The following is a 24,633-nucleotide window of genomic DNA, read 5'->3' as shown; positions in this document are numbered from 1 at the left end:
TGAGCCACCGCAGAAGACATGGAGGATATCACTTACTTAAAAGACACTCGAGGCTTGTTTGGTGGCGCTTCAGATGGGGAGGGGGTTGACAGAGAGAGGAGCGAGCGAGCGAGAGAAAGAGTAAGAGGGAAAGGAGCACAGAGCACGAGGATCACGTTCAGGGCGGAAGTCATCTGTGTCTGTGGACAGAGGCAGTCTAGAAATGCTGGGAAAGTTCTGGAAATACTGCTAAAGGTCAGTGGCTTGGAAAAATCTCATAATACATTTTTACTTTGGGGAAGTACCTTAAAAGCTCTTACTTTTAAAAGAAAACCTACCATCTCAAGTGTTTCGTGTGGTGTGGCTCAACCTTTCAGCCAGAGGAAGGAAGTCAGGTACAAACCAAAAACTGGTATTAAGAAACATCGAGACTCCACTTCTCCAAGGTCAAGAGCTTCTGTTCCCTCGTCCACTTTCTGCCTCACCCAACACCTCCTCTGCTGGTGAAGGTCTCTGTACTACTCCTCCCAGGAAGCGGGTGCCCCTTCCTGTTCTGCCCCTTCAAAGCTCAACCACCTGGTTGTTACAACTCCAGGACTCTCTCCCACGGGACCTGTGTGTGTCTGTTCTAGAACTGAGGGCAAAGTGCCCCCATGCGTTGAAGCACACAAGTTTTATGACATCTCATGTCATGCCAACGCTTAGGCAGACCTTCCTAATGGGGTAACTAACTTGTGGTACGCAGTCGGACCCGAATTAGCCCAGCGAGAAACGGATGCCTGGCTTAGCGGCAGACCAGATGACCGGTCCCGCGGGAACGAAGAACGACAACGTTACCTCCCGCCACGGTCTCCGGAGAAAGGTGGGAGCCAAGTACCATTAACGATTCAGAGCATCGAGACTCATCTCGGACGACAGATCCCAAGGATCTCGGCCAGAGGACGACAGGTAAGTACAGCCGACCCCGGGCTCCCTCAATATACTGTCAGGTTTGCCGTCACTACCAGAATGATCAACCAGCGATCCCGTAAGCACAACCTTGAATTTGGTGCTTCTCTTGAGAAAGACTGGACAGAGCCTCTCGTCAAGGTCACACTAATCCAGGTGACCCCAGTCATACCTTCAAAAATACTGCTCCTTCTATCACTTCCCTCAGCAAAGCCTGGCTCCTCCCCGACCTTCCCTGTGTCGCCAATACTTCCTTTGTCTAAATCAAAAGCAGGCCGAGGAGGCGGCTGGGCGGATTCTGCCGCTCACTGATCACACCGTCTCCCCAGCAAGGTTCCTGGCACAGGGGAATTCGGCTTCCCCTGCACACGGTACATCTCAACCATTTCGCATGCCACCAGAAACACAAATGACTCTGCTGTCTCTCCGGGATCCTGGCTCGCCTTTGCTGGCTGCCTGCAGGGACCCCCAGGGCCTAGTACAGACCTCTTGGGTATCGTTTTTTTTTTTTTTTAATTGACAGAGAGAAAGAGAGATAGTGAGAGAGGGAACACAAGCAGGGGGAGTGGGAGAGGGAGAAGGAGAAGCAGGCCTCTTGCCGAGCAGGGAGCCCGACGCAGGGCTCTGCTCCCAGGATCCTGGGATCACGACCTGAGCGGAAGGCAGACACGCAGCGACTGAGCCACGAAGGCATCCCTCTTGCATGCCATTGTGTATGAACAATTAACTGCGTGAATTCCGAATCGCCCCCTAGCTCTTGGCAACAGAAGTCCGTGAGTCTGTAGAAGACACACGAGCTGCGGTCACTTTTTCTGACACTATGCCCGCTGAACAAAAAGATGGCAAAGGAATAAAGGCACACTTATAGTTCAGATGGAGAAAATAAAACCATTCATTCACACAACGGAGACTGAGACCTCCCAGTTCCACTGGGTTATGAGGTCAGCGCAGCTGCTGCAACTGCACTGTTTGTCACTGAGAAGACGGGGGCCGAGTGACCACAGGTTAAGGTCCGCGTCTGCAGACCGCCACATGAGCCACAGGCCGCGACCCAAGACTCAGAATGTGCTTCCCTGGCGTGAGATGTGCTCTGAGTGTAAAAACTCACACTGCAGTCGTAGCTATCGTGTTTGCTGATGTTGATTAGAGCACGGAACACAGATCGGGCTGCCGGAATGACACATGCTGAATAGTAGTGATGCTTACTGAACACCATGGACCTAAACTTGAAGGCTGAGCTTTCCCAGAACTACCTGGGTGTGCGCTGATAACCGAGGGAGGCTGTACTAAGCGTCCACATACGGTTTCTGGGGGAAAGGGAGAAAGAGGAGTTCCATCACTTTACAAGACTGAAGAACACCAATCTGAGCTTTAAAAAGGAACCCATAGCTATCTTACCTGGTGTGTTGGTTCTCGGCTGAGTGACTTCGGTAGTGCTGTGGGTCAGAAGTTCTGGTCTGCAAAAACACGGGCGGGGTGAGTAACAGCGCGCGGAACGCCCGACAGGCCACCCCACACAGCCGGGCGCTGTCCGTGACTTCATTACGCTTCAGTCGCACTTCACTTCCAGTGGGGGGGAAGTCAGCTGGAGGACTCGATTATTTTGAAAATAGCAATTTTCACAGATTCAGGTTCCGACCGAATGTCCTCAAAGGCACGTGAAGCTCAACAGTGCGAAAGCAGTCGCCGTCTCCCCAAAACCGTTCAAGTGCTTCTGAAACCGCACGAGCTCCACCATAATACGGTCAAAAATATCTAGCTGTGCCGAACTGGAGAGTCCTCTCCCTTACACGGTGAGACCCAGTGACCATACACATGCACAAGGCCCAACGAATAAGCCAGAGCTATGCATTCTACCACCACAGCAGCCTTCTGTAGTCAAGACAGGCCTTCGCCACCCTCTCCCTCCCCACAAATCACCCATTCCACCACCCTTCAAACTCAAGCCAGAAGAATCCTTTTAAAATGCAAATCCAGGCTGGCTGGATTTAAAATGCACCTGGCTGGCTCAGTGAGTTAAAGCCTCTGCCTTCTGCTCAGGTCATGATCTCAGGGTCCTGGGATGGAGCCCCGCATTGGGCTCTCTGCTCAGCAGGGAGCCTGCTTCTCTCTCTCTGCCTACTTGTGATCTTTCTCTCCATCAAATAAAATCCAAATCCAAATTATTATTATTTTTATTTTTAAAGTAAGTTCTTAGCCCAATGTGGGACTTGAACTCGCAAACCCCAAATCAAGAGTCGCACACCACACCAACTGAGCCAGTCAGGGGTCTCACCAACTGCTCTTACTTACTTGTTTGTCAGAGAGAGCGAGTACGAGCAAGCACACAAGCAGGCAGTGAGGCAGCAGAGGCAGAGAGAGAAGCAGGCTCCCCACTGAGCAAGGAGCCTGAAGGGGGACTCGATCCTGTGACCCTGGGATCATGACCTGCTTAACTGACTGAGCCACCCAGACGTCCCCCACCAACTTCTTTTAAAAAGAACTGGCTTTAGGGGCACCTGGGTGGCTCCGTCAGTTAAGTGACTGCCTTCGGCTCAGGTCATGATCTCAGGGTCCTGGGATCGAGCCCCAGGTCGGGCTCCCTGCTCAGCCGGGTGTCGGCTTCTCCTCCTCCCTCTGCGTCTTCCCCCCTTCATGCTCTGTCTCTCTCTCTAATAAATAAATAAAATATTAAAAAAAAAAGAACTGGCTTTAAAACCTTTTCATTACCCCACTGACAGTACAGGACCAAAGGCTTCCTCCACGGGCCCGCATCTGCCTGGCTTCCCACACCCGCACAGAACTCTGCGGTTACGGGACCCGCCCTCTCTCCTCTACTTCTACTAGAGCCTGTACTCGAAGCTCTTTTCCACTACTCGATGCACCCATCTACTGGCCACCCTCACCTTCTCCCCCAAAGCAAAAAAAAAAAAAAAAACACCTTTTTGCATTTATCTTTGTAACAAGCCTCCCAAGACAGGGTTCCTGTTGGACCCAGCTTTGTCCATCTGGTGCCTGATACTAAACAAACATTCCCTCGATAAAAAATCTAACTATAATACAACTTTATTTTAAATATGGACAGTAAGTCCAACAGGAGGGGGAATAAAAGACCCTACCTGCATGAAATTAATCTTTTTTTTTTTTTTTTTTTAAGATTTATTTAATTGCGAGAGAGTGAGAGCTAGAGAGACAGAGCACACAGAGAGACAGAGGAAGAGGGAGAAGCAGGCTCCCCCACCAGGCACGGAGCCTGATGCTGGGCTCAATCCCTGGGATCATGACCTGAGCTGAAAGCAGGTGCTTAACCGACGGAGCCACCCAGGCGTCCCGATATTAATCTTTTCTTAAGGACAGCATTACATTTGCGTCCGGAGATCATCATCTTACCTTTTAATAACAAATTTAATTCGATTGCCCACTTGTATGATCTTCTCCAGCCGTGGGATGCCGTACCATGAGGGACTTCTAAAAGGAATGTTTTCGGGCAGTCCTTCCACGTAGAGGTCATTGGGATGTGCCTCAAACTTCTGGTAAGGAACAGCCTTGGCCTCCGTGCTCCCCAAGGCTTCAGCTTCACAAAGGAAACACAATTCAGGAGATTAAGCTCCTGCTGAAATCACAGTTTAGTAGAATCCAAAGCAAAATAGTGGTCAACTTTTTGAAAAGCAAAGTAAATTCTGGAAACATACACACTAACTACGGAAACAGCAAAGGCAAGTATGAATGGCCCGTGATCAAGAGGTAACTTCTGGTGGAGGGAAGCTTCTAGATTCGAAGACCATCTTAACAGCTGTACGATCCTGTAAGAGCTTTTTCAGTATCTTTGAGAAGAAATAAACAGGATAAGAGAACTACCATAGAGAATAAAGATAAATAAATTAAATACTACATTGTCAAATCATCTGGAGACTGACTTTGGCTGCTACCTGTGCTCTGAGTGTGAGAATTCTGTTAGTGGCTCCTACACAGTTACTACTTTTTACTTATACTGCAACGGTAAGATGAATGTTCTTTATCCCAACTACATGAATGTGGTTTTGTTTTGTTTTGTTTTTAAGATTTTATTTATTTGACAGACAGATCACAAGTAGGCAGAGAAGCAGGCAGAGAGAGAGAGAGAGGGAAGCAGGCTCCCCTGCTGAGCAGAGAGCCCAATGCGTGGCTCGATCCCAGGACCCCGGGATCATGACCTGAGCTGAAGGCAGAGACATTAAACCACTGAGCCACCCAGGCGCCCCTATGAATGTGATATTTTAAAAGTAGCTTCTGCAAAGAATGCATGGAATGGAAATAAAAACCGCAGGCCGAGACTGGCTTAGGTTAAAAGCAGCTATCAACCAAAGCTCCGGCTTGAGTTTTGTTTAGACCCAGATTCAAAGCAAAACCTTTATATATATATTTTTTTAGGATTTTTTTTTTTTTTAAATTTATTTTACAGGCAGAGATCACAAGCAGGTGGTGGGTCGGGGAGGGGGAGGGAAGCAGGCTCCCCACTGAGCAGAGAGCCCGCTGCGGGGCTGGATCCCAGGACCCTGAGATCATGATCTGAGCTGAAGGCAGAGGCTCAACCCACTGAGCCACCCAGGCGCCCCTCAAAGCAAACCCTTTTTTAAAGGGACTTTTCAGATGAACGAGGAAACTCGCAGACGGAGTGTCCAAGAGTGGGTACAAAGAACGGTTAATTGTGTCAAGTGTGCTGACGGCGCGGTGCTCGTGTAAGAAATGAAAGCTCTATTCAGAGGCACGTGAACACAACATAAATGATGCAGTGCCTGTGATGTGCTGCGTGTTCCTCCCGAGGGGAAAAAAAAACGGGAAAAGATGAACAGTGTGGACAATCCTCATGATCACTGATTCTGAAAAGGGTACACGGGATGGGGCGCCTGAGGGGCTCAGTGGGTTGAGCCTCTGCCTTCGGCTCAGGTCATGATCTCAGGGTCCTGGGATCGAGCCCCACATCGGGCTCTCTGCTCAGCTTCCCTCTCTCTCTCTGCCTGTTTCTGTGCCTACTTGTGATCTCACTCTGTCAAATAAATAAATAAAATCGTAAAAAAAAAAAAAAGGGTACATGGGAACGCATTGCACTGCCTTTCCGGTTTTGAGCAGGTGGAGAATTAGAATTTTGAAGTGTGAATGTGGCATCTGTAATCCGTGTTCTGAAGCCGCTCCGGGACAGAGCTCTAGGAAGGAAGGTCAAGGCCTTCCAGTTAGCTTCCTCCTTGTGTCATGAGCTCTGAATCCGAAGGGCCCAAGTACAAGATCCCTCTCTTGCTCGTCTGCTTTCTAAAAAAGATTTTATTTATTTACTTGTCAGAGAGAGAAAGAGCGCACAAGCAGGGGAGTAGCAGGCAGAGGGGGAAGCAGGCCCCCCACTGAGCAGAGAGCCTGACGCACGGGCTCAGTTCAGGACCCTGGGATTGTGACCCGAGCCGAAGGCAGATGCTGAACGGCTGAGCCACCCGGACGCCCAGGTTCTCTCCGCTCCGAGTGAAGACTGTGTATCTGGAACCGCACACAGTGTGATGAAGACCATGACTGTTGAAAGGAACACTCCCTCAAGAAATATGGCAGAGCCTTTCACACCCGGGAGAAACCCACAACACAACTGGATGCGTAACAGAGTAACAATTACAGGGGAAATACGGCCAGAAAGAACACAGTCATGATTCGAATGGGATTCCTATGAAATAAAAAGGAATCAAGCGCTGGAGTGGAGATACGAAGAAAGAAGTCGCGGGGCAAGGGAAGGTCAGCTGCGCAAGCTGGTCGCCGGGGAGGCTTCCTCTAGAGAAAACAAGCCCCCTCGCTCCCCCGTGCCCTCCTGTCCACAGACCCCACGCAACCCTCGGACACTTCGTACTCACCGCAGCTCTGCCCTGTACCTCTCCCCTGGTGTCTGGGGGCGCCCCACTGCCTTCTGCTCTACCACGTTCTCAGCACCTGGCAACCAGGTGTCCGCGGGTGCAGAAGGCCTACAACGGACTATTTTGACGAAGCAGTGGAAGGAACCTTCTAGACTTATGATGTTTGACACTTACAGAAATGTAAGCTTTCCCCCCTTTCCTTTTAGGAACCTTAGAGGAAGCAGCAACCCTCTCTACGGTACTTACAGTCCTAGACTCACCCAAGGCCAAGAGCAGAAACAAAGAACCAGACTTTTACTGTTTATAATGTAGCGACAGGTAAGCTCTTACTTATTTTCTTAGCTCCGACACGAGGCCAGAACATTTTCCATTGGCTCCCTCTTATGGGAATGAGTACATGGGCTTGTCCACAGCCTCTCCTTTCCACAAGGCCAACGTCAGCTCGCATGGCAAGCATCAGAGGTGCCGACAGATTGGGCCGACTCTTTTCCCAAGTTCAACTTCTGGAACCACACGGAAGGGCAAAGTTTAAACCTGTTCATGAAGATCCCGGTGGGCTCTGATGACACTATGGCGGCGGCCTCCAACAGACTCGTTTCACTAAACGCCTCGGAAGTACAATGCCCTTTCAAGTGGGGAAGACACTTTGGTTTCTCGCTCATTAGCTGATCTCTGACCAGACAAACTAGGAGGACGGAACTTGTCACTAAGGCCCTGCACTCACACTGGGTAGTCGAGGCCAGGGATGAGGAGAAAATACTTAAAATCCAGACTTCCCCCCACTGCCTTCCACTGCCAGGTCCAGAGCACAGCCAACATCAAGTGCACGGATTCTGCAAACACACCAGCCATGACCTAAGCTTGCAGCTGCCATCCGAGAGGTACCCCAGAGCTGGTTTATTACGTCTAACACCCAGCCATGCACCCCTCTTGGAAACCACGGGCCAAGTAAGAATCATCAGCCAGGAGACTTGGCTTTTTGGGCGGTAAAACTCAAATGGCTTCTCCCGCAGAGCAGGAAGAACCGCTGCGGTCCTCGGGACAGTCCGCGCCGGCTGCCACAGTGCCCTCCACGCAGCCTCCCCCGCGCGGGGCAGCCGGGGTGCTCAGGACGGCCTCTGGTCTTCTCCGCGACATAACGGCCCGAGGCCACACGCCCACACGTCCGTGACACAGGCCTGTTCCCCAAGTATCCGGGCAGCACCTGCTCTAGCATGAAGCGCAATTCTAGCAGCGGCAAGACGCGCAAGATCTCGGCCGGCGCTGTAGGGGGAGGCAGAAGACCCCCATCTGTGCTTCGAAGAGCGAAAACGGGCTGACACAGGATGTGCTCCGAGGCGTGCGGCTGACGGGCCGCCCAGGGAAGACCGGGCCCCTGTGGCCGCACCGGAATGGAGAAAGAAACGACAAGGAGAGGCACAAAAACACGAGGTCCCAGCAGGACGGCACTCCCCAGGACGGCAGGACCTCCAAAAACTAAAGGGCAAAGGGGTGCCTCGGTGGCTCAGTGGGTTGAGCCGCTGCCTTCGGCTCAGGTCATGATCTCAGGGTCCTGGGATCGAGTCCCGCATCGGGCTCTCTGCTCAGTGGGGAGCCTGCTTCCTCCTCTCTCTGCCTGCCTCTCTGACTACTTGTGATCTCTCTCTGTCAAATAAATAAATAACATCTTAAAAAAAAAAAAAAAAAATTAAAGGACAAGGAGACAGTCATAGAGCCAGTCCGGAGTGAGCCGGGGGACAGTCTACGAGGTGACATTAGAAGACAGGGTGGCCACGAGCAGGGACTGTGGGGTTCATTCCAAGAACAAATGGAGGCCGTGGAGTAGAAAACAGAAAAGGGACTTACGGTTCTAATGATATTAAAACCTATCGGCTCTGTAGCACCAGCTCGGACGTGTAAGAGACGGCAGCAAAGAAGAAAAGGGTAGGGCTCTGGGCTGAGCTCGAAGTCCGGTCAGCAGGAGGCTTTGTGAGAATCAAGATATCCAGGGTGACTCCCAGGGCTCTGGCCAGGACAACAGGGGAGAGGGTGGTGTCCCCAGATGGTCGGGGAAAGGAACATGGTTACAGAGGGAGATAAAGATCCTCATTCAGGGACACCTGGGTGGCTCAGTGGGTTAAAGCCTCTGCCTTCGGCTCAGGTCATGATCTCAGTGTCCTGGGATCAAGCCCCGCATCGGGCTCTCTGCTCAGCGGGGAGCCTGCTTCCCTCTCTCTCTCTGCCTGCCTCTCTGCCTACTTGTGATCTCTGTCTGTCAAATAATAAAATCTTAAAAAAAGATCCTAATTCAGACACGTGAAGTTGGCAGAGGTACCAAACAGGCGGGGAGAAAATAAAGTTCTGAAGTCAAATGAGTGTCCAGGGCTAGCAGCTTAAATGCAAAAGCCATCAGGAAATAGAGAATCACGGTACTAAGTTCGCGCCAAGAGACGGGAGGGAACAGCTGCCGAGGGAGCGCGGCAGGGAAGGCGGCATCCGACTCAGGATGGAGCCGCCAGGCCGCACTCCAAGTGCAGACTGACTAGAGGGAGGTGCCATCAAGAACGAAAAAGACAACCAGTGACATGGGAAGAAACCCAGAGTCAGCCAGATTCGAAACTGCCCGTATAAATGGTTTTAACTGTGAAAACAAGCAGCAGCAGCAGCACAGCCCAGACTGCACAGACTGCTGAGAAGCACGACATAGCAGGGTGGAGTGGCCCAGGGTGACAAGAGATCCCACAGCAACAAACCAAACCCAAGTACAGTGACATGTATGGGGACGCGAGCCAGCAAGGCCAGGGAACAAGAGAAGAACGGGGGGCACGCCCCGTTTTTGGACAACCAGCCCTCAGGGACAGGCTGTGACCCAGGCCTGCTGCTACAGAAAGCCACACCAAGTGCTACAGAAGGGGCCAAAGACAAGGGACTCCTGGGCCGCAAGGGGCCTGGCGCTGTACCAGCAACACTGGATCAGAGTCACTCGGGAAAGGAGTTCATGCTTCTGCCGTACGGCCCCCTCCCCTCGGCACGGGTCCACAATTCTGCATGATTAACACATGTACATTCACCGATGAAAGAAAAGTCAGAATGGCTGCAAAGAAACAGTCCAGAAAGACAGATGCTGGCAAGGCTGTGGGGAAAGGGGAGCCTCCCGCGCTGCTGCTGGGAACGGACACAGGTACAGCCGCTGCGGACAACAGTATGGAGGCTCCTTAAGAGCTACCCTACGACCCAGTAATTTCACTACTAGGGATTTACCCATACAAATGTAGGAATCCAAAGGGGCACGTGCACCCCAATGTTTATAGCAGCAACATCACAACAGCCAAACTGTGGAAAGAACCCAGGTGTCCATCGACAGAGGAGTGGATAAAGAAGATGTGGTGTGTACAAACACACACACACACACACAAAATGGGATAATACTCAAGCCATCAAAAAACTGAAATCTTGCCATTTGCGACGACGTGGATGAACTAGAGGGTATTACCCTAAGCAAAATCAATCAATCAAAAACAATTTCCGTAGCATCTCACGCGTATGTGGGATTTAAGAAACAAAACAGGATCACAGGGGAAGGGAGGGTGGAATCAGAGTCAGACAAACCATAGAAGAGTCTTAATCACAGGAAACAAACTGAGGGCGGCTGGAGCACATGGGGGGGGGATGGGGTCACTGTGCCGAGCAGGAAGGCAGGCATGTGATGGAAAGAGCCCTGGGTATTATGTAAGACCAATGAATCACTGACCTCTTTTTCTGAAACTAATAAATACATTTTATGTTATAAAGGGGAAAAAGGAAACGAGGTGTATCATTTCACTGTATTTACTTTCTTAAAAGCAAAATTTGGAAAACTTACTCTGTAATATACTTTAGTCGTGGGGAAAATCAGACTCACCAAATTTTTTGCAGAAGAGCTGATCTACCATTTTTCGCAATTTAGTGATTCTGGCATACCACTCTTCCTTCACTGTAAGAAGAACAAACACAAAATGTCCTCAAACTGGTCGCCTTACTAAACCAGGTCAAATAAGTAGTACGATTTTTTTCCAAGTTTATTTAAGCAATCTCTACACCCAACGTGGTGCCTGAACTCACGACCCTGAGTGAACAGGAGTCGCCCCTCCACTGCCTGAGCCAGCCGGGCTCTCCTGTTCTTTTTAAGATTTCAGAAGGTGTTTCTTAAAATCAGTGCTGACACCGACTAGAAAGAAGAACGGCGGATGAAACGATGACAAAATGGAAAATTAGTAACGAGGCGCGATTTCACAGCTCGAGTGTCAGGACCACAGCTCAGAGAGAGCAGAGCTCTGGCCCCTGAGCAGCAGCGGCGGGTGAGCTCCACGATGGTACACGGAGGGACGGAGGACGCTGGCAAGCTCTCCATCACGCCACCCTAAGTGACAGGCTTCCTGTGCTCCACCTACACCCCCCGGCCTCCAGAGCCGACAGAAGTAAGAGAACAAGTCACAAGTGTGTCTCTCCAAAACGCGTCTCACAGACAAGTGATGATACCCACGGCTCTGTGTTCTAAGTTAGCCCTCTTATGTCCTGTGGACAAGGACGAGGGGGGATTCAGGGGACTCACGCAGACGTGGGTGACACTGATTCACCGTGCCGAGTAATAGACTCTGTCTCAGAAGTGGATGAGCTTAGCTCTCTCAGACGGCCCAGCGGTGTGATGTCTGCACTTACTCAAAATGGATTATTAGGAAGAACCTGAGTTTATCCTTCTAGAGAACAGAAAATACTATTTCAATACTGTGTATTTCTTGTATATGATGTTGTGATTTTATGTATTTTTTTTTTTTTAAAGTAACTTCTATGGCCAACGAGGGGCTCGAACTGGCGACCCCGAGATCAAGGGCTGCGCACTCTACCAATTGAGCCGGTTAGGGACTCCACTATGACACACAGTCTGAAACAAGACTGGAGACCTACCTCCGGAGGCTGGTTTATCGAGCTGTAAGTCCTCCCGTGTGGAATTCAGAAGTTCATGTCTGCAAGGTGAGAAAAAGTACCAAGTGTTTATCAGGTAAGATTCAGCGAAAGTAGCAACTACTAGTACTTATGTGACACTCAGTAGTGAGGGCCGGCTTTAAAAAGACCAGACCATCTGAACTGCTGCGCACAATTAAACTCTCATCTCCGGGGCGCCTGGGTGGCTCAGTTGGTTGGACGACTGCCTTCGGCTCAGGTCATGATCCTGGAGTCCCGGGATCGAGTCCCACATCAGGCTCCCAGCTCCATGGGGAGTCTGCTTCTCCCTCTGACCTTCTCCTCGCTCATGTTCTCTCTCACTGTCTCTCTCTCAAATAAATAAATAAAAATCTTAAAAAAAAAAAAAAAAATGTTTAAACTCTCATCTCCGGAGATTTCTAGAGAGTAATCAAACCAAACGGTAATTGCAAATAGTTTCATAAGGTGCATCTTGGAACATGCATCCCTCACGGAAAGAGTTCCCTTTGCAACTAACCAAAAGATGCCCGATCGCAGCGGAACACCAATGAAGGGACCACGGAACTCTATGATGACATCCTTTCATTTTACTTTATACTCAAGACTACCTCACTTCAACACATCTATAAATTGGTTAAAAAATCCTAACTATATTTCAATACTATCACATCTGTGAGACAGATTACATGTTTTTTTATTTAAAAACTGCCCAGAAGACCTACTTTCTAGATCACAGCATTTTCACCATCTAACTTGTACAGCCCATCACTCCTTTCTGGGTGTAGTGACCAGTGGTCAGGTGCGGGCAGGGGTGGAGACTGGGTCAGAAACAAGAATGACCCTGGCAAGAGCCATCTCAGAAATGCCGGAAACCAGCACAGGACCGAATCAATGGTTACAGAGAATGCTTAAATAGTAGTAGTGAGCTATAAATAAAACATTTGTTCAACTCTGTAGAATCATCCTTCTAAAACAAAATATATCCATCAAGATGAAGCACCTTCACCATTAGAGAAGGGCTTACAAGTCCCTCTCAAGGGGCGCCTGGGTGCGCTAGTCAGTTAAGAGTCTGTCCTCGGCTCAGGTCATGGGCCCAGGGTCCTGGCATAGAGTCTGGGATAGAGCCACCTACTCCCTCTCCCTCTGCTGTCACCCCGCCCTCTCCAATAAATAATCTTTGAAAAAAAAAAAGTCTCTCTCAGTGAAGAAGAGGGCTTTCATAACTATAACTAAGTGTACTGAAAGGATTTGAAACAGGACGTGTGGCACGAAGTATCCTACGGCAGGCTTGCGTTAACACTTCAACATCCAAACAGTTTTATCTACTTTAAGGTTAGCAAATACTGGCAGTGATATGTACGTTAAAAAATATATATAATAAATTCTATATAAATATAATTCTATATATAAAAATTCTATATAAATATAACAAAACTATAAATTCTGTATTTTACTTTGCTATTTAAAAAATGAATTTAAAACCTCTAATATTAAAAGTACAACTGAATAAAATGACAGTGTAAGAGAGTTTTCTTAAACTTATTCATGTAGTAATGTGTAGGGGGGAGGGGAATCCTTACTGATGGTCCTTGGCGAGTGACAGTTGTAGAGCAAGCCCATTTAGCTGACAATTCAATTTCAAGAGTCCATTAGATCTCACAATTAAAAATTTATTTGCAACAAGGTCCTCTTTGGGGAGGACAGCTCACTCATTATCTTGAGGTACCTCCTGGGTCTCTTTCATGCTTAGTTAAATCTTAAAAGCTGTCATTCCCTTACTGAATACCAACACAGATAGAAGCATGCTTGGCTGTAATCTTTGACAGAAGTGGTTGTTAAATTCCCTTTTTTTTTTTTTAAGCAGTTCCACACTGTTCCCAAAGTAAGGAAGCTGAATACTTCTGCAAATGATAAATACTGTTATTCAACTACTTTTTTTTTTTTTTTTTTTTAGAGATAGATTTATTTATTTTTTGGTCAGGAGAGAGAGCGAGCACAGGCAGGCAGAGCGGCAGGCAGAGGCAGAGGGAGAAGCAGGCTCCCTGCCGAGCAAGGAGCCCGATGTGGGACTCGATCCCAGGCCGCTGGGATCATGACCTGAGCTGAAGGCAGCCGCTTAACCAATTGAGCCACCCAGGCGTCCCTGATATTTTTATTTAAGGTTTATTTTATTTGACAGCAAGCAAGCAAGCGAGCGCAGGGGCAGGAGGCAGAGAGGGGGAGAAAGAGACTCTTAAGCAGACTCTGTGCAGAGCCCAAGGCAGGACTGAGCAGAAACGGAGAGTCAGAAACGTAACCGACTCCACCACCCAGGAGTCCCTAATTCGATGACATTCATTTCCTTTACTGTTTATAGTTCAAGAGATCTCAGGAAAAAAGTTTAAAAATCAGTTGTAATATACACACAGTTCAGAAAGATTCATTTCCAACACAAGGTCTTAAAATGAAAGCCGTGGGGCGCCTGGGTGGCTCAATTGGTTAAGCCTCTGCCTTCGGCTCAGGTCATGATCCCAGGGTCCTGGGATGGAGCCCCACATCAGGCTCTCTGGTCAGCAGGGAGCAGGCTTCTCCCTCTATCACTGTGTCTTGCTCTGTCAAATAAATAAATAAAGTCTTAAAAAAAAGAAAGAAAAAAAAAAAAAGCCCTGTTTTTCAGCAGAAGCAAACGCATCGCCGCTCCTGGGGGCCTGAGAACTGCTTGGTCTAGACCCCTACTGGCTTCTCTTTCTCAAGCCTGTACCCGGCTGAGGAACGAGCACTCGACAGAATTCTGACCAGAGAAGGGTAAGGCCACCTCCCAAGAGAAACAAAGGCAGCTGCGGTCCCTCCTGTACACCCCGCCTGGCTGCGGAGCCCGTGTTGACGGCATTCAGCACGGTGCTGGTCTAAGGAAACCAGGAGCACAAGGAAGAATCTGGAGGAGAGAAGGAGAGCCCCACACACCGGTTTGTTTGTTTGTTTGTTTTTAATTTTATTTATTTATTTGACAGAGAGAGAGAGAGAGAGAGAGAGAGAGAACACAAGTAGGCAGAGAGGCAGGCAGAAAGGGGTTGGAGGGAGGCAGGCTCCCTGCTCAGCACAGAGCCGGACGTGGGGCTCAATCCCAGCACCCTGGGATCATGACCTGAGCCGAAGGCAGAGGCTTAACCCACTGAGCCACTCAGCACCCCCCGCCCCCCCCAACACCAGTTTTAAGCGTCCCACCTCTGACCTCCTCGAGAGGGAAGCATTCTACTGCGTGAAGTCCACTCTCGAGGGCTTCTGTCCCTTTCGGCTGGCCACAGATCCTAACTGCTCCCCAACCCTTTCCATGTCAGAAAGTCTCCATCTGGGGCGCTGCAGGGGCTCAGGCTGTTGAGGGTCTGACTCTTGGTTTTGGCTCAGGTCATGACCTCAGGGTTGTGAGACCTGAGCCCCAGGTCGGGCTCCCCGCTCAGTGCAGAGTCTGCTTGAGATCCTCTCTCTCTCTCTCTCTCAAACAAGTAAATACATCTTAAAAAAAAGAAAAAAAGCAGACCTAAAAACAAGACACTGTTTATGGGTACCGACTGGTACTGTACTGCTTTTTAAAAATATTTTACTGATACATTGATCCTCTATTCCTTTCTTCAGGAGACTCAGCAGAGAACTGGAGAACAAAACTGACAGTTCTATGTCAATCACACATGGGCAAATATTCATGTTCCAGAAGCCAAGTCTGGACATGACTAAGAAAATCCTGTCCACAGAAACACATTAAAAGGTGGAAAATAAAATAATATATAACTCAAATTTAATTAAAATACAGCCCTGGAGGTTAATGAACATTTGACAACAGTATAAAAAAATGCACTAAATGAGAACAAAGACGAGTCCAAAGAGAGTCTTACTTCTTTATCACAAAACGAATCCTTTCCTTGGCCAGTAATATCCTCTCAAGGCGAGGAATTCCGTAAGTCGATGGCCTTCTAAAAGGAATTCCTTCCGGAAGTCCTTCTACATAAAGATCTTCAACGTGCGACTGGAAAAGAGGGTATGGGATCGTCACAGGACCTTTGGCTTTTATAGCTTGAGCTTTAAGGATAAAAAGAGAAAGGAAAAAATCATTAATCGAGACAGGGATTAGCAGCACAGTCTGTACAACAGAGTAATTCAATACGTCTGCTCTGTAACTTTTATGACTCTACTTTTGCTTCTGTTTTAACTGAATCAGAAGAAAAGCAATAGAAGGGAACTAAAAGAAAAAGAACGCCAACGATGCAGGTGCTCCAACCGAATCTGTAATCAAATAATGCGTTATTTGGGGGTAATGCCAGATGCAGCCGGACGTTCTGTTGAAATTTAAAGAACATACACGATCCAGAAAAACATACCGGTTCACATCAGCTAAAGAGGAAGACAAGTGGTATTTTTCAATGATAAATACTGGTGTAAAAAGGGATTTTTTAAAGTGAAATTAACAGAAACAGAAGATTTTCCTGAACTGTAAAGACTCTGCTATAGTTTATTTGTCCAAAGGTAAAATAATGCAGTAGCTGCAAAAGGTCAAAAGCCTGGGGAGTCTCCAGATTCCAAAATAAGGAGAAGACCTCAGCAATCTGATCAAACAACTTACAAAGGGTCAGATTCTCTAAACAACAGGGCACCATGAGAACCACTGGGCACTCTAGGCCATGTTTTCAGGGGTGATGGTGGAACTGATGTCAAGACGATTCTCTCCCTTCACCCAACTCCCGATGTTGCATTGTTTTCAAGTAAGCCTTAAAGATGATGTGGGGCCTGAACCCACGACCCCGAGAGCAAGAGTCGCCGGCTCTCCTGCCTGAGCCAGCCAGGCCCCTTCAGCTCCCCCTTCTGAAATGTGGACTTCTTAGAGCTGAAGTGACAGGACGGCTGGGACACTGCAGTTTTAAAGGTTTAAAGAAAAAAAGCATCGGCTAAGTTCGTCCCCAACAGAGGCACCTTGGCAGACACCATCAAAATCCCGCAGTTAAACCTTCTGAGCGGAGTCAATGACCGCAGATGTTCTAGCACCGCAGGGCAGGTACCTACCACATCCTTCCAGACTTCTCCTTCACGAGCACAGCCCCGCCGAGGAAGCAGCCTTCTAGCGGGTGTGCCGCAAGGACAGCAGATGAGCTACTGACCCGGCCATGGCCCCTTTTAGCCCCAAAGCAGGACGGACTCCGATGGCCTCCCCTGGCTCCCTCCTTCTCCCACAGGATCGCCCTCCATCAGAACAGCCGCCCCTTCTCACTAGTACTTGATGTTAAAGTCTGTTTGCTAAACAGGAGTGCGGGTGCTGACATTTCAGGGGACCACGATACTCATTAATACCGGCTACCTTAACATCCTCTGTTAGACACCCTGCCGGTGACTATCACGTAACAAAGAAAACATCTTCCCCTAAGGCTATCACCATTAACATTGTTTCCATTGGGGCGCCTGGGTGGCTCCCGCTTCCCCCCTCTCTCTCTCTGCCTGCCTCTCTGCCTACTTGTGATCTCTGTCAAATAAATAAATAAAATCTTAAAAAAAAATTGTTTCCATTTGTGAAATGGGAGTATTGTTCTTATACTCACAATAGTCGGAAAACAGTTTTCTTATATGCAAAATAATGCGATAAACAACCATCACAACAACAGCAAAAACATGATTTTTGTTTTCCTTTTTGAGAAGCACTGAAATTTGTAAAATTGTTCTAACAGTAAATTACTTTTACTCTAAACACTACTACAGGAACTATATAATAAAGTATGAACAACAAGCACCATGCACTTACGTCCACCTAATACAGACACTAACTGCACCGTCTCTTATCCAATCTCCCTAACACAGCCTCAGGGAGGATGAAGACAAAGCCCCACATTCTGTCCCCCGGCCTGCAGCCGTACCAGCGCGGAGCAGCGCCGGACACAGAACAAGTCCTGGAATTTTCTGCTTTAAAATGGACCAAGTAAGATCACAGGAAAATGCCAGGGCTACTGGCGAGGCAAGGCCACTAGGAGAGCCTTAAGGAGAAGTTACTGAATCTGTTACTGAGTTTATTCTCCTTCCGAATCTTCACAGAGGGGTCGGCTGTCATCCACGGAAAATGCTACAGGAACTACCTCTTCCAGCTGAGGAAATAATGCCAGTGGTGCTATCACTTAAGAACTTCACCCACAGAAACTCCGTGAGTGGGAGAGCACTACAAAAAAACGACTTTCAAGTGAAAATTCAGTATAATCAGCCCATTTTCTAGACTGTTAGTCCACTACAAAGTTAAGAATCCTCCAAATAATGGGGTGCCTGGGTGGCTCAGTCATTAGGTGTCTGCCTTCGGCTCAGGGCATGGTCCCAGGGTCCTGGGATTGAGCCCTGCCTCTGGCTCCCTCTCTCACTCCCTCTGCTTGTGTTCCCTCTCTGGCTGGGTCTGTCAAATAAATAAATAAAATCTTTTTTTTTTTTTTTTTAAGATTTTATTTATTTATTTGACACACAGAGAAAGATCACAAGGAGGCAGAGGCAGACAGAGAGAGAGGAGGAAGCAGGCTTCCCGCTGAGCAGAGAGACCTACACCGGACTTGATCCTGGGACCCTGAGATCATGACCCAAGCTGAAGGCAGAGGCTTTAACCCCCTGAGCCATCCAGGTGCCCTAAATAAATCTTTAAAAAAAAAAAAAAAAAAAAAGAATCCTCCAAATAAAAACACAGTTCAAAGAAGGTTGCTATTTTTAGGCATTACCTACTTTAGGTAATACATACCAACTGGTAGTAACATGGTGCTTGTTTTTTGATCACTATTTAAAGGCAGATTTAGGACAGAATAATAAAAGGAGACAAGAATTAACTTTGATCAGTAGTCCAGAAAATAAGGACACAAGATGAATAATGGACTCAACCGAGCAGATGACAAAATGACTCATGAAAAAGCTCATCTTCAATTCGAGAGCCAAGATCTGGGACTTTGCAAAACACTTGTAAATAAACTCCCAGAGGAGCTCGGTGAAGGGTTATAAGAAATGCTAACTGGTAATCCGAGAAGAAAACTTTCCCGAAGCTTCAGAGTCATCTAGGCGACAAGGTTTCTAATACCCGAACAGGCGCTCTCCACGGGCTTCTGAGGGAGCGGTAACTTCAGTGAGAGAAATGAACTTTCTCACACTGCATGAACAGTAACCCCACTGTCGAGAGGCTTATCGACCAGCGACTGCAAGAATGTCTGAGTTTAGACCTACCGTATTTTCTCTCAAACAACTCTTCCACTTGCTTCCGTAGATCAGTAATTCGAGCATTCCACTTCTCTGAAAAATTGAGAGTTCCAGTTACATCTGATCACTAAACCCCAGTCTGGGGGCACTATTCTATTACAGTGACCCAACGTCTAGTGCTTATTTCCTACATAATACATCCTAATTGCTCTTATGTGAAGTCATCTCTACGCCCAAGATGAGTCTTGAACTCATGACCCCAACCAAGAGCAAAAGTCGCACATCCTAATTTTTAATAATCCAAATCCACCTATATAATTTCACTGCTTTCTTGAGCATTTCTTAAGAATTGTGCTGCTCAGAATTGGTCCAATGAGAGATTATAAGAGGCGTTTCTAAAGTTTATTTTCGAGGTACACCTGGTGGCTCAGTCAGAAGAATGTCCAACTCTTGATCTTGGGGTTGTGAGTTCAAGCCCCACACGGAGGTACGGATTACCACAATAAGTAAAAAATTTTGAGAAAAATAAAGTTTATTTTCAGAACACTGAGTACCTTCTTTTTAGCCTGAGAATGTCTAAGAAGGTCAGAAAAGACTAGTCTAACTGAACAGTAAAAATGGAGGTGTCGTCCAAGGTCATTCAGGAACCCTTCTAAAACCTAAGTTGTGGAAATCAGTATTTACATATCGTTGAGTGCTGAGGAATAGAAATACATATACAAATACATGTAAACGTACTAAAAAATCCAACTTATAACCAGCATTTATGACTATGACAAATTAAAATACCAAAAAGCTATTTAGAAAGTGTAGCCGTTAAATGTTCTACCTATTCAAAATATGGATTGCACATAATCTGCCCCACTGACGTTCTATTTAGTCCGTTCAAAAAGATACACCATCTACTGGGGCTTGGGTTAGAGTAACTGCTGGCAGTTACACAGCATAAGAAAAATCAAAGTGTAAAATAGATCTTAAATTAGGAAGGTTTTAAAGCTAAGAAAAACGACTTAATTACAGAGTCATCAAAACTGATTCGTAGTCTATTCACTGTACTTAACATCGGAAGACCGGCCGGCTGGTGCTTCCGGCAGCGCACCCTCCGCTTCGAGAGCGTCCGTGGGCGCCCTTCAACCTGCCCTGGTCCTCCTCACGTTAGAATGAATCTACGGCAGTAACGGATTTTAAAGCATCTCCCCTGCCTCGACCCCAGACACACTCACAGGTGAGCGGCTCTAAGTCCTAGGCGAAACAGACAATGTCTGGAAGGCAAGAAAGGAAAGGGGTGTGTGTCTGCGGCGGAACCTACCGAAGTTGAACTCCCGCACCTTCCGCTTCCCGGCATTGGCAGGCTCCGCGACGGGCGGCTGGGGGGGCTCGCTGCTCTTTGGTCTCTTGGTAGGTGGAGAATAATCATCATCTTGAAAAAGAGAATTGTCATCACTGGAGGAACAGTGTGCGTGAGCTCCGGCTACTTTCTGTTCGATTCTCAACGTTCAAAGGTGGGGAGCCTTTCTGCCCGCTGGCGGCCGCAGTCGGCACTTGTGTGCGGTCATTCTGGCCCACTCCTTCCCGGTGACACCTGCAGCTCTCCTACTCTCGGGGACGTGCTCAGCTGAATGGCCCTCATTTTCCTCTGCCTGGCATCCTCTTCTTTAGTTTGTTTGATTTGCGTTACAGCCTCCTAAATTTCCCTTCTCCCCAAACCCCTCTCGGATCCTAAGACTACAGTTTCTTTCAAGAAAAAGGTTTGAAGAGAGACAGATACCTAAAATTATACAAATATATACAAAAAGGGGAAGGAAATACAGCTCGAACAGAGGAACATGTCAGCTCATACCAAATCCAAGCATGCATAAACACGGGAGGGGGTAACTGGGTGTCGACCACTTTTAACAAACACAGAACTTACAGAATTAATGGAACAGGGCTATGTTGTTTGTGACACAGATAATGCTAGAGTCAACACAAAACCCAGGAGAAATGAGCAAGCAGATATTGAAGTAGAACACAGATTTCAGACGTCTCTAGTGTGAGTTCATGCTATGTCTTCACAGATATGTCCTGCAGCTCAACCCTGCTAGGAAACTTCATCTAAGGCCAGAATTAAGGACATCTGGATAAGAAAATCAATCAAGAGCATCTTTTTCTAGAACCCTGATAATGTCCCATGGCACACTCCTAACTTTGCTGCTCAAACATCACCCATAATTTACTAAAAATATCACTTTAAGAAATCTCTACTTGAAACTCAATGTGGGGATAGAAAAAAAATAATCACTGTGTTAAAGAATCACCAAAAAATGCCATTCAAATACTACAGGTTACTCCTTGAGGCAACCTTCACTGTCCTCTCAACAGCTCAAGAAACCGGCTCCACGGACGCTGTGTGGCTTGACCTTGTCACCCCGCTCGACAGTGCAGCTGAGATCAGACTCAGTGCAGCTCCTAGGGCTGAACTAGCACGGTACTCTCCAAGAGCTAACAAGATATTCAAATCCACCCAAACACGTGACGTAGCCTGGAACAACCACACAGGACTTCTGAGCTCTTCGTATGTCAATCGCGGGAAAATCAGACCAGAGCCTGAAGCGCCCGCCATTCTCTCGAGGCATCAGAGATCACAACGAGACGCTGTCCACGAGGCTCGTGACTTTGGGCTCTTCCCCTAATGCCAGCAGATGCTCGAGCGGCCTGAATCATCTGCTCGTAATTCTACTCTCTAGTGAGAGAAAGTTACCGATGCAACCAATACCGGATTAAGTCGCATCAGGATCCACTTATGAGCTGGGAAGACCACGACGCCACATTTAGGGGATCCTGGGAGATGGGATCATACGACCGACTTAACACTTCGGCTTTCACGTGTGGACTGTCACTGCACACACCCTTCCTCAAACCCAGAAAAAAAGGAATCTATCATAAAAGATCTTAAAACTAGAAACTACTAGTAAAATAAAAGTTAACCATGTCCTCTGGGCTTATTAAATTACGACAAGCATTAGTGGCCAAATGGTTACAAAAATGGTCCAAACACTATAAAAGATTATTAAGTAATTAAATTCAACCTAAAAATTTGGCACAGTTGCAAAAACATATGCACTATCATTAATACACTTGCCCTTCCATTCTGAAAATGTACTGGAAAAAAAACCCAAAATGTCTTTCTCCAATTCCAGATTTTTAGAAGCCTACAAGCATGTTTATGCTAGTTTGCATAATGAAATGAAAGACACTCGCTTCACCTATGAACACTGTCAAACCATTTTGTTCTATTTCAACTAATCTCTACCCCCAACTGGAACCAGCTGGAACTCACGACCCTGAGATCAAGAGGAGCACACTGTGGTGGCCGAGCCAGCCGGGGCCCTGCGTCAAAGCCTTTTAAAGTGCTTAATGTTAAAACTTCTTTACAAACATTAAGCAATGACGTTGAAAACAGAAGTACTTTCCCTGTGGGCTAATGTAGCCTATTTCTATAGGTCACCGTTTAAGCTGTTAACTGAAATTACATAAAACGAAAACCAAAAGAGCATAAAATTAAAAAGACAAGAGAGCTGGAGGGTAGTAATGAAGAATCCCAGCAATTCTATTAGGCTGACCTCAACTATACACTCAAAACCCAGGCCCAAGGGAAAGGGCTCGAGGGCTTCTCTCCGGTGTCAAGTCGGCTTCGAGCAGTCCGGCCTTGTTTCACAAGGTAAAGGATTTAGTGGGATAAACATATTTTACAAAAGCAACCTCACTAATCATAAACAGAAAGAAAAGGACAAAAACAAACCTAGGAGAGTGTGTGCAAACAAGACAAGCTATGGAGCAGACTGGGTATTATTAAAAAGTGGTTCCCGTTTCTCTCCAGCGACAAGTCTAATCTGTACATGTGAACCAAGAGATGAATTTCATTATTGGTGATAATAAGAGAGCACACCACACATTCAAGTAAAAGACTAACCCACTTCATATATTTACTCATCGACCTTTGGGTGCTTTAAATCCTGTGACACATGGAATGAAACCCCAGCCACAGCTATGAACTTCCACAGTCTCTTCCACTCTCTGCTGCAAAAAACTCCAATTTCTTTCGTGAAAGTAAGAGAAAATGTTATTCTTGACCTCGAAAACCTTGCCCCAAGGGGCCAAAATTACTTACTGCTCTGTTGCAAGACTATCAAACAAAGCTCTAAGCATTTGCCTCCTCTGACAGTCAGGTCTGGCAGACCGACCAGTCGTCCTAATGATCAGGGCATTTCCACACTTCTAGAAGCAACCACTTTTGTGTTAAAAGACACACATTTCAGGAAGCTTCAAATTCAAGCCCAAACTAAAAATGTTTACATCATCAAGGGTAAACGCTTTTAAGATAAATTTCAAAATATTTTAACGTGGGGAAGCTGTTATGTGGGGACAGTAAGTATCACGCTACCAGGACTAACCAAAGCTCCTATCCCACCTTGAAAAAAGGCAGCTACTGTCCCTACTTCAAATCCACACTTTAACAAGCCTGTTCTCCTTTTTGCAACATACTTACAAATATACCCACAGGACACCCCAGGCTTCAGAGCTAAAATGTATTATGGCATCCTGAATGCTGAATACATTAGCAAAATATGCAACAAATTTTCTGGTACTTTTATTTGCAACACAATCCAACAGTAATATTTTCATCATACAATCTGACACCGATCATTTAAAAATCAACATAAACTAGATACTATCCCTTTTGAAAAGTACACAGAATTACCCTCCACATGTCAAATTAATGGACAGTAAATTTTCATCCACGGATCCAGGTCCCAATTCCTCTAAAACTCTAATTTCTACACGAACAGTTGGAAGTTCATTACGTGACTCTTCAGCAGCTCTAATATTCAAAACACAAAAATCTCAAATACGAATGTACTCCATCATCCAGAGCCTGTGAACAGGCCAGTAACATTTCTAAGCCAAGCAAAATAACTAAACAATGACAAACAGCAAAGCCTACTGACTGACTCTCTTTTCAGAACACACCCAAACTTCACCACTTTTATCGCCACGGCCTCCACCCGGTTCTAGAACCCCCAGCTTTGCGCCCCGGGGAGCCCGACGCAGCAGCAGCCTTCTGCTCTGGTGGTCTCGCTCCGCTCCCGGTCTGCTCTCGGTCTTTCAGAAAAGAGCCCCGTTTCCTCAAAGGGAAGGACAGAACCTGGTGCTCCCCTTGATCAAAACCCTCCAGGAGACCTGCCTATCTTGTTTGCGCACAGGCCCAAGGCGCACACACACAGCTGGGGACCCGCAGTGACTGAATGGGCACCTGCAAACCACAGTCCTCGAGGACAATCGGCAGCCAGACATTTACAAGGCTCCTATGCACGAAAGTCACGGAAAAGGATTCCAACAGAGGATGACGGCGTCCTCCACTGCCCGTCCACCTGCCAACTGTGTGCGGAACCGCACGCCCGTGTTGAAGTATTTCCATGTGTCCACGGACAGGGGAGAGAACATCTACTTCAAACATAGTTTTACTTAAAAAGATGACGTATTGAGTTCTAAAGGATTAATCTCTTCACTGTCAACGTAAAGAAAAACTGGGGTGAGGAAACAGACAGGAGGTCAGACCCCAGCACAACGGGCATGCGCGAATGGCTCAGGTTGGGGGACCGAGGCCCTAAAAAAGTCATGATCAGGGAACTTCTTCTGAAGCAGAGCAGATCGCCAGATTACCAGCCTGTGACAACGCCAACAATTCTGTAGGAAGGTTCTCTCT

The 24,633-nt window shown here is 47.3% G+C and overlaps 1 protein-coding gene across 9 annotated transcripts in view; it reads right to left on the bottom strand.

The window, feature by feature from the left end:
• GTF2I (general transcription factor IIi) overlaps window positions 1–24,633 on the bottom strand; it is a 106,913-nt gene that overhangs the window by 18,420 nt on the left and 63,860 nt on the right. For all 9 annotated transcript variants that reach the window (XM_059154646.1, XM_059154648.1, XM_059154652.1 and 6 more), the window contains 7 exons: window positions 20,197–20,307; window positions 18,915–18,980; window positions 15,584–15,767; window positions 11,697–11,755; window positions 10,654–10,725; window positions 4,297–4,480; window positions 2,326–2,384 (listed from right to left, as the gene is read on the bottom strand). In XM_059154646.1, the coding sequence (XP_059010629.1) occupies window positions 2,326–2,384; window positions 4,297–4,480; window positions 10,654–10,725; window positions 11,697–11,755; window positions 15,584–15,767; window positions 18,915–18,980; window positions 20,197–20,307 (735 nt within the window). The remainder of the gene's footprint in view (window positions 1–2,325; window positions 2,385–4,296; window positions 4,481–10,653; window positions 10,726–11,696; window positions 11,756–15,583; window positions 15,768–18,914; window positions 18,981–20,196; window positions 20,308–24,633) is intronic.

The sequence above is a fragment of the Mustela lutreola genome, chromosome 17 (assembly GCF_030435805.1).
Source record: "Mustela lutreola isolate mMusLut2 chromosome 17, mMusLut2.pri, whole genome shotgun sequence".
In the NCBI taxonomy this organism is placed as follows: domain Eukaryota; kingdom Metazoa; phylum Chordata; class Mammalia; order Carnivora; family Mustelidae; genus Mustela; species Mustela lutreola.
Note: the sequence above shows the minus strand (reverse complement) of the source record. Positions and strands in the feature narration are given on the sequence as shown.